General features: G+C 43.5%; 2 protein-coding genes across 6 annotated transcripts in view; one reads left to right on the forward strand and one right to left on the reverse strand.

Moving 5' to 3' along the window:
• LOC144152916 (kynureninase-like) overlaps nucleotides 1-16,365 on the forward strand; it is a 38,797-nt gene extending 22,432 nt beyond the window's left edge. For all 5 annotated transcript variants that reach the window (XM_077684475.1, XM_077684479.1, XM_077684476.1 and 2 more), the window contains exons 8-13: nucleotides 958-1,104; nucleotides 4,692-4,790; nucleotides 5,560-5,692; nucleotides 6,538-6,623; nucleotides 12,371-12,604; nucleotides 14,688-16,365. In XM_077684475.1, coding sequence (XP_077540601.1) covers nucleotides 958-1,104; nucleotides 4,692-4,790; nucleotides 5,560-5,692; nucleotides 6,538-6,623; nucleotides 12,371-12,604; nucleotides 14,688-14,831 — 843 coding nt within the window. In that variant the 3' untranslated portion in view covers nucleotides 14,832-16,365. The remainder of the gene's footprint in view (nucleotides 1-957; nucleotides 1,105-4,691; nucleotides 4,791-5,559; nucleotides 5,693-6,537; nucleotides 6,624-12,370; nucleotides 12,605-14,687) is intronic.
• The window catches only part of LOC144152918 (kynureninase-like), a 123,500-nt gene that overhangs the window by 103,967 nt on the left and 3,064 nt on the right, over nucleotides 1-16,469 (reverse strand). The window lies entirely within an intron of this gene.

The raw sequence follows: 16,469 nt of genomic DNA on the forward strand, positions 1-16,469 counted from the left end.
CACATCTTTAGTGCATATAGTTTTACAGTTTTAGAAGAAACTTCTGTAGTTATAGAAATGAAGGTGTGAAAAATAAGGGAGAGTCGCTCTACAATAACTGCTCCCCACCTTCCCTGAAAATGTGTTCATAGCGGCATCTTAAATTCCCTGGGCCCGTATCTTGAAAACAAATTAACAAGCTCTGTGCGTAATGTACTTCAGCACTACGGGGAAAAAAAGAAAACCATGTCGGTGGAAGAGTCTCTGCTAGGTTTATTGAGCGCACTTTTTTTGAGCTGCACTCATATGAGCAGCAGCAAAAATAACATGCTCACACAACTTGGCACACATGATGCAGGAGTGTGCTATGCTGGGGTTTATTTACCACCAGCCTTTTGCTTTGGAGCTGTGACATGTGCCACGCTACTTGGCGCATGAACATAAAATGGTGACAATATAAGAAGAAAAAATTGTCACTGTCAAAACACGGAAAGCAGTTGTGCATCGCTAACGTTGAGCTTAAAAAGAGAGATAACAGCTTTTGTTTAGATTTTCGGGCCCAAGTGGAGCACAATTTCCATTTTACCTCTGTCACATTTCTAAAAGAAAGTAACAAAAGTAGCCTCAAAACAAACCGTGCTCAATACATAGAACAGACATTTATTAGTTACTAGATGCTTAGTCCCAGATTTAAAGCAAATAAAGCAAAAAACGGAAACTCCGGACAGTAGTGGAAGGTAGGACGAGTGCTCGTTGTGTCTTGTCCACATCCTGTCTTGTTCTACTGTCTCTTGTTTCTATAGTACAGTGCTCCATTCGCTCTTAAAACATGTCATATACACAAAGCGGAACCGCTACTGTTTTGAAGTATATTCCTTAGTTTTTGACAACATCAGACTGGCGTTGGATATGGCATTGTGAAAAGCAACCGTAATTCTGTCGCAATGTGTATTCCATTCGTTTTCTGTCCTTACAAAGGGTGAGCAGCTACTCCGAGAAGAGGACATCTTCGAGCTCATTGAGAAGGAAGGCAACACCATTGCCCTGTTGCTGCTGCCCGGAGTGCAGTACTACACCGGCCAAGTCTTGGATGTGCCAGGCCTGACAGCTGCTGCGCGCAAGAAGGTAGAAACAAATTCGTGCTTATGTAATTTGTGAGTTCAAAAAGCCTTCTGGGTGGTTTTAGTTTACAGATGCGACAACCAGGCAGGGACCAGAACTGATTTTGCTTAGACTTTGCTGTTTTGGTAAAGTGGAGCAATTTTCGCTACATAATGCAGCAGTCACGGTAGCATTCAGGTAGACACTGATCATTTCACTGCTGCATAGGTAATTCACTTTGGCAGCTTATAATGTATTCCAAATTTGTGTTACCAATAGCAACATAAGGATGTTGCTTGCTGACGACACAGCCAGGGTGTCAAAACGAAATGTTTTTTTATTCCAGTTTCTGTTTCATTCCATAAATAAAAGTTCCGCTCCGTTTCAGCTGTGGAATGAAAAAGATAATGGTTCGTAATGGGTTATGACGGTTTGCGTTTGTGCGAGACAAATTGGGGTTTATGAAATCGTTAAAAAAGATTGAGAATTATGAAATTATGTTAAAAAAGATGAAGTCTTAATAGTTTTTTGAAAAATATAATTTTCAAGAAACTCGTATAGTTGTGATATTATTGTTAAAAGTTTAAAATGGCTTCTCTCGTGAAACACTGTACAACTCCTGTTTTTAATCTTAAAATAGATTATATGAAAGTAGGTAGCAATGGATTGACATCAGTACCTTTAGAATCCCCCCCCCCCCTTTCCCTGTATATATCCAGATGAAGAGATAACAGCACGAAAATTGGTGGATATTTATGGTGTGCACGCCCACATTGGGAGCGTATTTTTCTAAAAAGTATTATAGATAAGGATGCCCTGCTGACAGTGTTGCTTCCACTCCTGATGGAATGTTTTCCGCTGCACTCTGGCAGTGCTTGCGTACAAATTCAATATGACTTGTAACTGTTTGCATTGAGTGTGCTGCTGTAATCTGCTGTTTGCACTGCTAGTGGTGTATGCTGGTGTTCACGCCAAAGATTGTATTTTTCCCACTTGTTCTGATGTCGTGTTTTAGAATATTCATGTTTATTAGGTGCAGAGCACTTTAGGGGCTCCCCTTGTCATCGCAGCTCGCTCGCTAAACCCAAGTAGAGCCCACAGCATTCTGTCGTAGTGGCTGTCGTTGCAACGTCCCACAGATGTTTCGAAAGCCAAGCGGTTTATATAGTACGTCATAAGTGTCCGCAACAACCACTGGCACTTGTCATACATCTTCCCGTTGCTTGGCGCAAAGAAAACTGTAGGTACATTTGAGGCAAAATATACGTAATAAACTGGCAGCGCCCGCTTTCATTTAGATAGGAACGCTTGTTGGGTTGGTTTAAGTGAAAAAAAAAATGTGGCAGTGCAACGCCGGCATGTGCGGGAGGATAAGCAAGCACAAAAAGAACAGAACTCCTGCTGGCGCAGTTTCAGGCAGGGGACGCTTGAGCACTGCAAAGGCGGGAAATTTGAATTGCATGGGGTGGTAGCAGTGAGCAGATAACGGCACCACAGCCCATTATGGTGAATCACTGCTCTGCACTTCCAACAGATTATACATCGAGTGGAATGGCTTTAATTTTTTTAATGTATCACACCCTCTAAACAATGCTGTAGGGCTAATGTGGGTGGTTTAATAAACTAACCAAATAAATAAATAAATGAGGCCGCGACGTCTGCATCGCAGCCAGATGCCTGTGGCAATCGCGAGTGGAGTTCAGCACTGTGCCTATTGGCGCAGACAGGGAGAATATGAAAGCAGCCTTCCAAAGGGGAGCAAGCCTTCCAAAGGGGAGTTAAGGCCAGAGAGATGAAAGAAAATTTTATGGCAGCGAGTTGACACCAATTTCTTATTTTGCTGAACGGCAATTGAAATGATCCTGAAATACCTGAAAGTGCCACTCAAACTGAAAACCAAAACAAAATTTTTTCGCTTTCGCTCTTGAACGGAACAGTAAATATCATTATGTTTTTGTTTTCATTCCGGCCAAAAATATAGTTTTTTTTTTCGTTTCCGGTATTCGTTTTGTTCCGACACCCTGAACAGAGCCCTTGCCACACCAGGGGTGCAGAACCCATAATAATTCCTGCGCTACCAACTTGTTTGGGCACGGTCTTCAGTAAACAAAGATAATTATAGATAGAACAGAAACAAACATTTTGTATGGGCCGGAATGGTCTGCTCTTAGCACTTCAAGCAGTGGCTTTTTTTTTTTTTTTCAGTTGCAGCAAAAACTTTACGGCCTATGTGTTAATGTAAATCGACTCGTACCCTTTCACTGCGGCACGCCTTGTAGCTCAGGTGTGACTTCTTTGTTAGAAACTGGAGTTTAAACCCCAAGCAGTTTGTGTTGTGCATGTTGTGATTTGTGGCGAATGAATGCATCTTGTATAATTAGCAAGCATCTCTTCTTTTGAAGCGTATAAGAGCCCTTTATGAGATAAGTTTGCACTGACCAGTGAAAATTGGTACTGACTATTGCAAACTTACAGTGACTTGTAATGCTTCACAACATAAATTCTTTGAACTTGCTGCACTTTTGAAGGAAGCAGTTGCAAGACAAGACACCTGTGGCCTTTGCATTATCTTGACTGTTGCCAAAAATATTTTTATTGCTCAGCACATTGGTGGCCACTATTGTGGTTTGACATCGGCATCAACATCGTAACCGAGCGAACGAAGACAGAAAGAAAACGGCAGAGGAAAATGTGGCAAAAGTGTGAGGGGGAGGGCGGTATGCTGAGCCCACACGAGATACTCCTTAGTGGCGACCCATGGCGAAAGTGTGAGAAGGAGGCAGTGAGACATGCTGGGCAGTGGTGATGCACCGTGAAATGAAACGCTGTGAAATAGCAGCGCGTGAAGTCGTGCGCTCGACAATGATGTGTTCACTTCTTGAGATGCAGTTCACACTGCTAACACAGAGGCTTTCCATATCACTGCCATCGAGTGAGTACTGCCTTACGCACTGAAGCACACAGGAGTGAGTGATGAACAATGAGTGATGCAACTAGTGGATGTGCTTTGCGTCCTCTTCGTTGCATGGCTTAGTCGAACCACGCGACATTTTCACGGGAGATTCAAACACGATTTACAAAAACATGCTCGGCGGCGGCGATGCGCTGCGAGATAACGGCAAAGTAGCGCGCGCCGCCGTGTGTTCGCTGATAACGTGATCACTTCCTGAGATGCAGCAGCTATGTGCCATGACCGAGAAGGCTGTAGCTTGCACTGCGCCCAAATTTAGCTTTAGGGAGTATAGTAACCGTCAGCCATTTTTTTCAGCTGGCCATCATTTGATACACCTTAGTCACAAGACAACAGCTGGCAGCTTACAAGCAAGGCGGAGGGAATCAAAAACTGATTCATGCTCATGTGTTTCGAGAATTAAGGCACTCATGGAAATGAATCAATGACAGTAAGAACAGTCACAGAACAACGGTGGTTCACATTGTAGTCAAATTGTGCACTGTGTCTGTGCGCTGTTATACTCATCATTGGAATAACACCAACAAGGTGTTCTCTATTCAGCATTACTCCACTTTCTTTCTTTGGTTCTTTTTTTTATGGGCAGATTACTTTGTGGCACCTTCGAATCTCATCTCATTTTTTTGTGTCTCTCACTCAGGGCTGCATCGTTCTATGGGACATGGCCCATGCAGTGTGCAATATGCAGCTGAAGCTGAACGAATGGAACGTGGACCTCGCGGCATGGTGCACATACAAGGCAAGTCAGTCAATCTTCAAGTAAAAAAGGACCCATACGTGCGACTACAAGACCAGACTAGGAAGACAACAAACTGCAACCAGCACTTGAACTCCGAGAAACCTTGTAACTTGAGAAATGCACTCCACATGGCAAATAGTGTTAGTAGTTTGAGCCATGCAGCTGGTTCTCTCGAAGCAGCGCATTGCATGCATTAAAGCCAGAATTCTTATATGTGGGCTGTCTTTGTGTCCAGAGGCCATGTTTTTGGTCACTGCCATAAGGTATGATGAATTCAATGTGCTGCTGTTACAAGGCACTTCTCGTAAAGCGAAGATTCTGCAAATTTTTGCCCACTTTTTTAAAGCACAACTAAGCTTCATGAGCTTAAATGTGCATGTTTGGATACAGCATACGAGAGCTAAAATTATGCCGACTGCACATTTGCTACGCATGTAAAACCACAAGATCCTTTAAAGAAAGCTAGTGTACCTGTGCAAAGGAAAAAAATAAAGCTTAATGAAAGCTAGGCAAGATGAATGCCACCTTGCTCCTCTAGCTGCTTTGTAGCTTGACATGCAGCTGAGTACATGCCTAGGAAATGCACTGTGATAATTGATTTCAGCATGCTTAATCAGCATCTTAATCTCGGTAATTTCCATTTTGTTACCTTGTGTGAAAACTACCCTCTTGTCGTGCATAATGAAATTACAAGTATATTGAACTACAGTGGTGCCATTTTGTGTGCTTGTTTTCTCAAAGAAACAATAAACTTCTTCCATTCTTTCAGTACATGAATTCGGGACCAGGCAGCACGGGAGTTGCGTACATCAGCCACAAATTCAGGAAAACCCACAACCAACTGCCAGAGCTCAGGGGCTGGTGGGGCAACAACATTGAAACCAAGTTCCTCATGAGACCTGGTATGCAGACTCATTTATGCGAGTTTCTTATTTACCACACCTTAGAGGGAACCCAATTAAAAATTTCATAAGGCATCTGGTGGCACCTTCAGCAGCTGGAAGCCTCATTGTGAGCAGAATGCAATTGTGTCCGTATAATAGCTAGACATAACACGTGCAGCCACTCAAAGTAACTAACCACAACAAAGGTTAACGAAAATGAGGAATAAAAATTGCTTGCATGTTTAGCTATTAATTTGCTTTCAGCGCTGGAATGAATGTGAAATTTGTAGCACAAACGTAGGGTTTGGACTTCCCACTTACGTATGACAAAAATCGATGAAAATTAAAGGCAGAGTCATTTAAAAACCGGTTGTAACTGAAAAGGGCCAGCATTTAACTGCCACAGACCTCAAAAATTTGTGTTTGAAATAGAAAGCCAATGAAAATGGGCTTTCAAGGAAATGGCAATGATAGAGGAAAATTTGACCTCGGCTCACTGTGGGTTTTGGGACATGCTCTGAACTGCCATGAAAGAATGAAAGGAAAATGGTATTGAGGGAGATATGCCAGCTTTAATTGTTTATTCCTCTACAAAAAAAGCCATCATTGGTCATTGAACAAAAGCCGACAGAGCTACAAAATGCAAGAAACAAGAAATCATTCAACCTAGTGTCCCTTTAATTATCACATTGGTCTGCTTGCATTCAGGGCAGTGTTCAGGACACTACTGCAATTTTATGAAAATGAAGTGTTTGCATTGGATCACAAAACAAACGTGTAGGCTGGTGTGAATATATTTCTGTGATGGGAACACTGGTACAACACACCTGTTACAATAAAACTGCTCCATGCTCACTTTTCAGACTTTGACCCATGCTTATCGGCGGATGTTTTCAAGCTCTCTAACGGTCCACCGCTCCTGATTGCACCGATCATGGCAAGCCTGGAGGTAATTTGAAACCAAAATGAATCATTCAAGCAGTTATTTTTTCTCTTCGGAAGAGCACCTACATAGCATTTTTGCATACTAAAAAAAATTGTTCTTTTTTGTGTGTGATCAGCTTACCACTCTTGCAGAAAGTATAAAGCAAATAATACTGCTTTACGTACTGTTAGTTTTGTGCAGAGTTTGTGACACAACAAGCATCCGAGGAGAGTCGAAGCACGGCAAATTTAAATGGAGTGAAAAAAAAAAGACATGATATGAGGCCATTGAGCTGCCTCCTTGTTTATTGAAAAATAATATGGGAATATGCAGGAGTTTCAGCAAAAAAAAAAAAAAAAAACACAAAACAGAAGAGGCAAAGAAAAGCAGGTATGGTGCACTGCATGGAGTTAGAGAGAAATGTATTTTGCGCTGCTTCTGACATGGCACCATTTGGTGGCTGTTCATTACACACACCTACAACTCGAAAGAAAAATATGTTTTTTTATGTCTAACTGTAAGCCATATGTTATTTTTGGGCTTTCTTCTGCATTTCTTGAAAGTTTGAGCTAGGTCTGCATCATAGCCAATGTAAAACACGCTAATGCATAGCGTTTAATGATACTGAGCAGAATAAACTAGCCGCGTAATTCGCATTAGGTTGGTGGTTGGTGAAAACGAGGTGACCGATGGAAGATATATTGAAGTGCTAGCAAAGCCTAGATTCTATTCTTTAACGGATTCTTTGAAATTTTGGGAGAAAAATGCTGAAGGACCGAAGCTGTGTTATGTCAAAATCTATAAGCCAGTGCATAGTCTGGTGATCATTTCGAGGAAGTGGGGCATCCCCCCATTCCCTTTTCACAACCTTTCCACTGCCCATTGGAACAGAATAAACTGACATTAACACAATAAGCAGGCAATATTTTTAATCTATAGCTGCCATTCCTTAAACGAGCACTGACACGAAAATTTTATGTTACACTTTTATTGCTTTTATTGATGCTTAAATGGTCTGGGGAACCTGAAACAGCACTTCAAATACTTCAGCGCGAGATAGTTAATTGCATTGAATGGCCTGAAAATCGTTTGTTTAAAATTCCCGCGCTTTCATCCAGAACGGCGCATATGACAGAATCCCGGCCTGACCTCACCACTTTGTGCGGACGTCAGCGGCGCCCGCTCGCCGCTCGTGGGGCCGCGCGCGTGAAGTGACGTCACGAGTTTTTGACGAGCGCTGTTACGTCACTTCTTTTGGCTTCACGGGGTGATGTCACGCTGATGTCCATTTGCTGAGTGCCGCTCCATGCGCTGCTCCGTCGGCGCGATAAATGAGATTCATTTGAACTATGTTCTTCGCGTCGCAGGCCGCTCATATTTCAGCCAGGGTATTCTGTTGAGTGAAGGAAGCGAACTGTGCAATAATATTAGCGCCGAAAATTGGTGTCAGTGCTCCTTTAAATATTGAATGCTGAGCTTCACACTCCAAAGAAACAACATTCTGAGTATATTGATCCTTTTTAATTTAACTTATAATTTAAACTTTCTCAACAAAATTGATTGGTTAGATGGTGCACTAACAGTGTTCACTTCAATTTAGTCTCACTCAAAACAAAAACATCAAGTTTCTTTTTACTGAGCTAAGGAGAAGCACGAACTGTCACACATTCTTACCTTATGTTTTGCATAAAGTAACCGTGTTCCTAGGAAGAATGAGGCACATAGCTTAAATTACAAATTGCACTACTACAACTGCACCATGCAGCCTTCCTGGTCGTCCAGGTTTTTTCCAGGCCAATAATTACTGATACTTCTTGCTTGAATGAATTGCCCCCAAACAGTTCTTCATTTTTGCTGATGTGTCTGTAGTGCCACTTGCACATTATGTGCAGGTTCACCTTTATTGCTTTGAGTGCGGTCAAATGAAGGTGTGTCTCTTCTGCAGTCCACTTATTATTCATAAAAAAAAACACCCTCTCCACGGGTGCATGTGTGCCTGGAAAGTACATGGCATCCTCAACGATTGTCTTGATATTGTAGCAAGGCTTGAAGTGCTAAAGCACATCCACCCACCGTTCCCCAAACACAAAAGGGTGTGCTGAACTGCTTGCTGGTACTATGGCAATCACACTTAGAGGGGACGTGGGAGCGCATGGTGCGAGGTACTACCAGAGCATTCTAACAGCGCCTCGCGGAAACAGCGTGCATGCGCGTAGTGGGGTGCGCATCGCATCACCGGGTGGCAGCCCGTCGTCTGCTACTTGCGTGCTGCCAGCGCTGAAGAAGCAGTCGATGCTGCCAATGGCCGCGAACTGCTATAATAGATTCTCCAGCGCTAAAAAAATTTGGAGATTTCTTTCTGCACAGATGAAACGGTTGATACAGTGAAGCAAAAACAAATTGTGGTCTTTTCCTACAACGCCCATTGTCATTCTGCAGCCATGAAGATCGCTAGCACAAGGGGTCACCACGAGCTGTGGAACGATTTCAATGTCTGACCAACCTGATGATGCGCAACCACCACGCGTATTGTTACAGCGGACATCACCTTCCACAGAACTTTTATCTCAGTGGGCATAAATAAGCATGAATCTCTGCTCATTATGAACCTCATTTTAAGCCAGAAAAAGCGGGTCACGGCCTTGCGATTTTTGGGGCGAAGCTGCTTAGGGGCTCGGGCTATCGGCGTTTCCTGTCGTCTCATGTACTCACGGTACTAAAACACCGGTACTCTCGTTTTCCAATGCCTTTTGCTAGATAGTACGCATACAAAATAACACACCGGGACCCTTGTTTTCCAATGCTTCACGTTAGAACATTTCATCTCCATGGGCAAAAATGTGCACTAAATGAACACACCGGGAAACTCGTTTTCAGACGCCTTACGCTACATTGTAGCATACTTCATAGCATGCTGCGGCGTGTGACACGAAGGCAACTTACGGCCAGTCTGTTTCTCATTTAATTGCTCAAACCCGGTTCAATGCAAGAGACGGTGCTACCACCTGAGCAAGCGAGCGATTGCTCCTCCCACCGGCGCTTCTCCGGCACCCAATCAGTGCGCACCGTGCGGCAAGGGAGAGACTTACAATCTTTGAATACACTTATGCACTGCATGCTTCGCCCCTCCCCAGGTTTCACGGCAGTGGAGATGGCACAGAATTTTTTCTGTGCCTTTTGATTTTTTTGCATTTTTGTGCATTTTGTGCAATATTGCAGATAACAGTAGCTTTTAATTTGCTTCTCAATTTGTGTATTTTCTGTCTTGTGCTAGCTATGTATCGCTGCATAACTAACGGTACTGCAGGTTACAGCTAGCTTATCCGTTCAACTGAATAAGCTAGCTTACCTGCAATAAGAGTTGTGCAGTGAAGCCCACCAACCCTCGAGCATTGTGGGTAAGCTCGTTCTTGATTTCAACACTTTTATTTCCGGACCTATCACAGCTTATATTGTGCAACAACACCGAAAATGTGATAGTGTCCCGTTCTTGGTCTTCTGGCAGAGTAGTGTAGCATCCAAGTTGACAGGGCAGCAGTGAAAGTATTATAAGTTGTGCAGTGAAGCCAATCTGAACACTTTCGGCTCTGGTCTGCAAAATTTGTTCAGAGAGGCAGTATGCCATAAGTCTTAAATTTTCAGCATAGCTTCCGTGGAAATTTTTTTTACACAGTTTATACGTTCCCGGAGTCAACAGTACTCTATAATGACCCCACAGACACTTGCAAGACGTCATATACCACAAGTGATCTGGTAATACCTTCCAGCCTCCATCCGGCCTACTTGCAGCGTGTCGCCTTCAGTGGAAGGAAAACCATGAATGTCGGGGGTGCAATCTCAAATCCAGTGTTAAGGCATGCCAGGTCTGTGCTAGCAGCAAATCGTGGGCATGGCATACGTTACAAATGGCTTCTTCCCTGGTGTACTTTTCCTTTTCCACCAGGACCTGACTTCTACCAACACAGCAGGTTCGATGGAGGCCTACATTCGCCAATTTGGCATCGGAAAACTTCATGGGTGCCGAAAGAAGCAGACCTTAACATTATGGAAAATGTGTGGGTGCATGAAGGCAGCTTAACACGGAGACCCATACCTTTGGCCACCGATAACTAGATGTGGGCCGCAGTGCTTGCAGAGTGGGAACGTTTGGGAAGCGGAAATTCACTTGTACCTTAGCTGTATGAGTCGCTGCTATCAAGGATGCCTGCATAAATACAATTACACCGTTACGTCACCCACTGTTAAGGGTGCTTTCATTAGCATGAATTTCATTCTTTGGTTTCGAACGGCAGAGGCCACTGTCACAATCTGGAAAAGCTCTCACTAAAGCGGATTGTTTTTATTTTCATTTATTGCGCAGCACTTCAGTTACTGAAACTAAGGGCCCAAATCATATTGAGCTTGAGCTAGTGACGAGTGCGTCAGTGACGCTACTTTGCTCCCAAATAGATGGTCAAGAAACAGCGCTGTAGTCAGCTGATTCAACTCTACGTTGATTGAAGTTATGAAGTAATGAAGTTATTTTCATGCTTATGCGGCTGCGACATGTCTTGCAGCTCGTGGTAAGGGCTTATGCTAGCGATCTTCACAGCTGCAAAATGACGATGCGCATCATAGGAGAAGAGCATAATTTGTTCTTGCTTAGCTGCATCAACCGTTTCATCTGCGCAGAAAACAACTCTCAACTTTTTTACTACTGCAGTATTTATTATTGCAGTTCATGGCCACTGGCACCACCAAATGCTTCTTCAGGGCTGACAGCACTCCAGTAGCAGACGATGCGATGCAGCCTGATGATGCGATGTGCATGATGAGATCTGTACTGTCCTTGTCCCCGCAACGCGCCGCGCACTGTTTTCGCGAGACACCATTACGTTGTTCGAGTAGCCGCTCGCACCACGTGCTCCCGTGTTACCTCTGAGTGTGATCGCAATAGTACACTGTAACTTCAAGAAAACAGCTCAGACGTTGCCACTAAAGAAGAAACATATAACATAGGCACTGTGTTGTGTGTTTCTCACTTAGTCTCGTCGTCTGCACTGTTTTCTTGAAGTTCCTCAAACGGTTTCTTTTGGCTCTTCCATTCCTCCAGCTTTTCATTCGTGACACAGGGCTTGATAGCCGCCTTTATACTTTTGGTCGAAGGCAGGACAAAACACCGTCCCCCAAGCAGGCTGCCAGGACAGCAGAACCACAGCCGCAAAACCGGGACATGTCCCGACCAAATCGGGACGTCTGGTCACTTTAGTTTTACAGTGAAGCTGTCTTAAGATAGGTTCAGACTGAAATTGTGTGCGTCTAGCGGGTCGCACCAACAAAAAATCGCACAGGCTTGCCCTAAAGCTAGTGTAAAATGCTCTGTAGCTCTCAATATAATGGAGGTATTTTGGAAAAAAAATTGTACGGAAATTGGCCACTAAGACGACTGTACCATTGCATTGAGTTTCATTTTCTTGTCATAATTAGTTAGTTCAGAGTGCAGTTGTAAACGTTAACTCCTGTCAATAAATGACTATCTATGGAGAGAGTATAATTACAGAAAACGGCTGTAACTCTGTTTTATCGAAACTATCCCAAAACATTATATGAGAACTAACTTAGAATTAATTCTAAGGAAGTTATGGTTATGAGTCTTTATTTGACCAACATAGTAAAGTCACTGTACATAACTCAATATATATAGGTAGTTATCTACCAGTACAGTCTTGGGGGTCTCCCATATTTACAGTAGTGGAAAGGCTCTAAATTTTTCATTTCTCCTCTCTGACCAGATGTTCACCGAACTGAAGGAGTCTGACCGTCTGCACAAGCAGTTGCTGCTGACGGGCTACTTTGAGCTCCTGATGATTGACGACCTGGGTGCCAGCCACGACCTCACGGACAGCAGCAGGCCTTTCCACATTCTCACGCCGGCCGACACCTCAAAGAGGGGATCCCAGCTCAGCATCCACTTGGCCCATGAACCCAAGTACACGCACCAGGAGCTCCAGCGCAGGGGCATTCTTGTGAGTGTCGCGCGCTTAGCCTATGTGAGGCTGTGAGGGACTCTTAAGCAAGTTGGCATTGATACTTTCCTATTTGTGGGCCACAATGGGCGACGATAGACTTCGCGACATTGCTCTGCTGAGTGAAGCAAAGAGTGGAAAAAAAAAACTTTGTTGATATTGTAGAACATTTCCCATCACCAAAAGCAAAAGTGCCGCTGTAATTTTGACATAGTCTTTCTTATTTTTGAAATAACCGAACAGTGTTGCTAAAGCAGTTCAAACATAAACACTGCGTTTTACATTGACAAATGTTTATGCAGAAAGTGAGCGCTTGAGTCACGATATGTGATAGCATGTGACGAGGGGACAGGAGAGCTTGCCAGATGTGAATTTTTGAACACGTCATTAGCACAAGTAAAAAAGTCATGAGCCAATCTACTCTTTGAAGGTGGATGACAAGCACAGCTTTTTAGCACATGGCATAGAGGTGACCCAGAAATTAGGTGAAAGGTATAAGCAAATTTTAGAGTTCTCTTGAGCTGTGACGGCCATACCCAAGATACTTACAGATACAGCCAATTTCTGTTGACTATTCACGACAAAGTTGTCTTTGCTGAAAGGAATTTTGGCACATGCAAAACAAAAATGCACAGAACTCTAGCCCATGTCCCTCCCACATTCGGACCACTTCATTTTGTACATTATGTGAGCATCGGTGAAAGAAATTCAGAACATGTGCCGCTATCAAGCCGAAGTCAGCATCGGGAGCTTTTGTTCGCAGATGAAAAAAGTACATGAAACTCTAGCCATATAAAAAGAAAAAAGAAGAATGCCCCGGGGAGATTAAAACTAGCAACTTTCACAACATGAAGCCAGCATTTTACCTCGAATCCATCTTAACGGATGGCGCCTTCGTGCAAAATACATCATGTCAAACTAGGCCATCAATACATACAACTTGCTGCTTCTAGTTTTCGTCATATTTGAGAGGCCCTCAAAATGATACCACCCACGCGCCAATCTTGCAGATGGGCCCCATGTTGCTATTAATATAAGTTATATAGACGGATCATCTTTATTTAACCTAATAAAAGCTATCGTACATGCCTACCTTGGCAACACAAGCCACGGCAGTTGGGTAAGGACCAGGGCCGTAGCCAGAAATTTTCTTCAGGGGGGGGGGGGGGGGCTATGGGTTTTGGGAAGGGGGCAGTTTTGTTGAAAGCAACAGTAAGTATTGCTTACGTGCTGCCTGGAAAATTTTGGGAGGGGTTCGAACCCCCAAACCCCCCCTCTGGGTACGGCCCTGGTAGGGACTGTGTTTTGGTTGCGGCTTGAGCTATCAGAATCGCGCGGACTTCACCCGTAGCAACCTCATTTTCCTCAAGCGATCTCTGATTTACAATCCGTTTTTTAACTCGGTAGGCACGATCCAAGCATACGCCTATCAAACTCTTTTGTTTTCAAAAGCTTCCAAGGCGGTCGTCCGCCAGCAGTCTGTACACATCATGGAGGGAAAAGCAGAAGACCTAATTGGTTCATTCAGTTTGCCGCTTCGCCAATGACAAACTTTTCTGACCCAGCTAGATCGGCGGCGGACGACGTTTTTTCTGCCACCACATGTCAGGCACGCGCCGCTGGGCGTTGTTCGTTGACTTCATCGCATATTCGCCGCATGTATTCTGGCCTCAACATCAAAAACTTCTACCTTCTTGTTTGAAATTCTAAAAGTTTCGTCACCAGCGATTCTTCAGCATCGCATTTCTCGTGGGATTTCCACCCTTGACCAACATCAACTGGTTAACAAACGCGGGGATTTGTGCGAAAAAGACAATACATACAGGAAGAATGGGACGAGCGCAAACGAGTGAACAAACAGATTTTGCGCGAAAAAGACAGCAGATCTTTTTCGTGCAAAGCACATGTTTGTTCACCAGTTGATGCTGGTCAAGGGTGAAAATCCCGCTTGTCCCGCTCACCCCATTCTTTCTTGTATGTTCACCAAAGATGCACCAACTTGTCCAACAAGTTCCTCTAAACAACGTCAACTGTTTCTGTTGATGTCACCCTCTTATGTTTGTGATGTTTGTCTCTGTTGCAGTGTGACTTCAGGATGCCGTCGGTTGTCAGGCTTGCCCCCATGCCTCTGTACAACACCTATGTGGACGTCTACAACTGTATCCAGGCACTGAGAGAGATCTGCGCCAGCTTTTGCTCAAAGCACAAGTCCACTAACGGCTGCTGACGTCGGCAGTAGTTATGCTTGACCACTCACCAATGGCTAGCTTAGAAGCTCGACGAATCTCGTTATGGGCACAAGAAATTTCAAGATTTTTTTTGCCGCATGTGAAAATTTTTACACGTTGAAAGCTTTATTCAGAAAGGACTAAAGAAAGAACTTGATAGAAATGTACAAATGTTGGCTCCAACATTTTATAAGAGGAAAATTAAAGACAATAAGAAAGATATATCTGCTGTTAAAATGGTTTGAAGCAATAAAGCTGTATCATTTGTGAAATCCCAATTTCCTTACAGTGATGTTGAGGCTCTTCTGTGGATGCCAAATATTTCTTTCAAATTTTAAGATGTCGTAGAACTGAGTAATGTCATCCTGATGAATGCAAGTTTAGATTTACAAATGCTTGTTCAGTCTCATTTATGTTTGACCTGCCATGGTGGCTGAGTGACTAAGGCAACTTGCTACTGGGCTGAATTCACACCTATAAAGGCTGAAAACAGTAACACCCTATGCACGAGATTTTGAGGCATGTACGTAAAGGAACTCCTGGAGGCACTGATTATGTCGCAACCCTAGAGGTGAACTGTTTCTTGAGCACATAAAACAAAATTTTAATTGTATGCTTACTGCATTATACAACCGTGAGTGCTGCATGCAAAAATATGGTGAATGCTACGTGCAGAAGATTAGTATAATGGCAGCGAATAAGCAAATGTGAAATTTTTATCGTTTCACTTTTTTTTAGTGTTGCAATGGTGGTAGTTGTGCTGTTACAGCACTTCATTATTGTGCCTGTCTAGACTTTTTGACATGGTAGAGACGGCGTTCGACAATGGGCAGGGCAGCTTGCAGCACATAGTTTGTTGTACTACCGTATTCCTTTTATTGGCTGCATTGTTCTGCATGATGTGGCAACAGTCGCCCATGCTTCTGTCTGGAAAAGACAGCCATTATTTATTTTTGTGGGCTGCAAAAATTATCTTCCTTTGCACAAATGAAGAGCGTGTCTGCCTGTTTTGCAAGGTTTGCTTGTTTTTATTTTTCAGATGTTTTACGTGCAGGTTGCAATTAAAAGAGGGGAGGGGTTTGACCCAAAACAAAAAAAAAAACTGGACGATTCCTGTCACACGAATCTATAAAACACGAAAGTGAAATGTGCAGTGAAATCTGCAGCTGAGCATGATTTGCGGGTCAGCGGCTGTCTTGTGGGTGTGCTTGGCAAGCGACGTCATGCTGGCAGGTCGCTTCGGCAAAGGTGTACTGGTGTCATTTCGGTGACGGATATGACGTCAGTGAGATCTTGGTGTATCACGTTATAAAACACTTTCATGTTAAAATACAAAACCCGAAAATGAACAACCCTGTGTGCAACGTACTCTTTAGTAATAAAGGTTGCTTCCCCGCAAGAAGACCCTGTGTGCAGGGGTGCACCCTTTACAGGCGGCTTGCTTTGTTGTACTGGCGTCATTTCCATGACAGATATGACGTCAGCGAAATCTTTGCGTATCCAGGAATAAAACACTTTCGTGTTAAAAAGGAATTGGCCTTATTTTGAAAGTTCGATGCAATTTCAATGTAATAGAATTCATATGCATTTTTCAGCAGGAATAGTTGAGAAGCTTCAAGAAGAGTTGAGTTGGGAAG

Source organism: Haemaphysalis longicornis, unplaced genomic scaffold (assembly GCF_048455015.1).
Source record: "Haemaphysalis longicornis isolate Haplotype H1 unplaced genomic scaffold, Haemaphysalis longicornis Haplotype H1 scaffold_9, whole genome shotgun sequence".
Lineage (NCBI taxonomy): Eukaryota > Metazoa > Arthropoda > Arachnida > Ixodida > Ixodidae > Haemaphysalis > Haemaphysalis longicornis.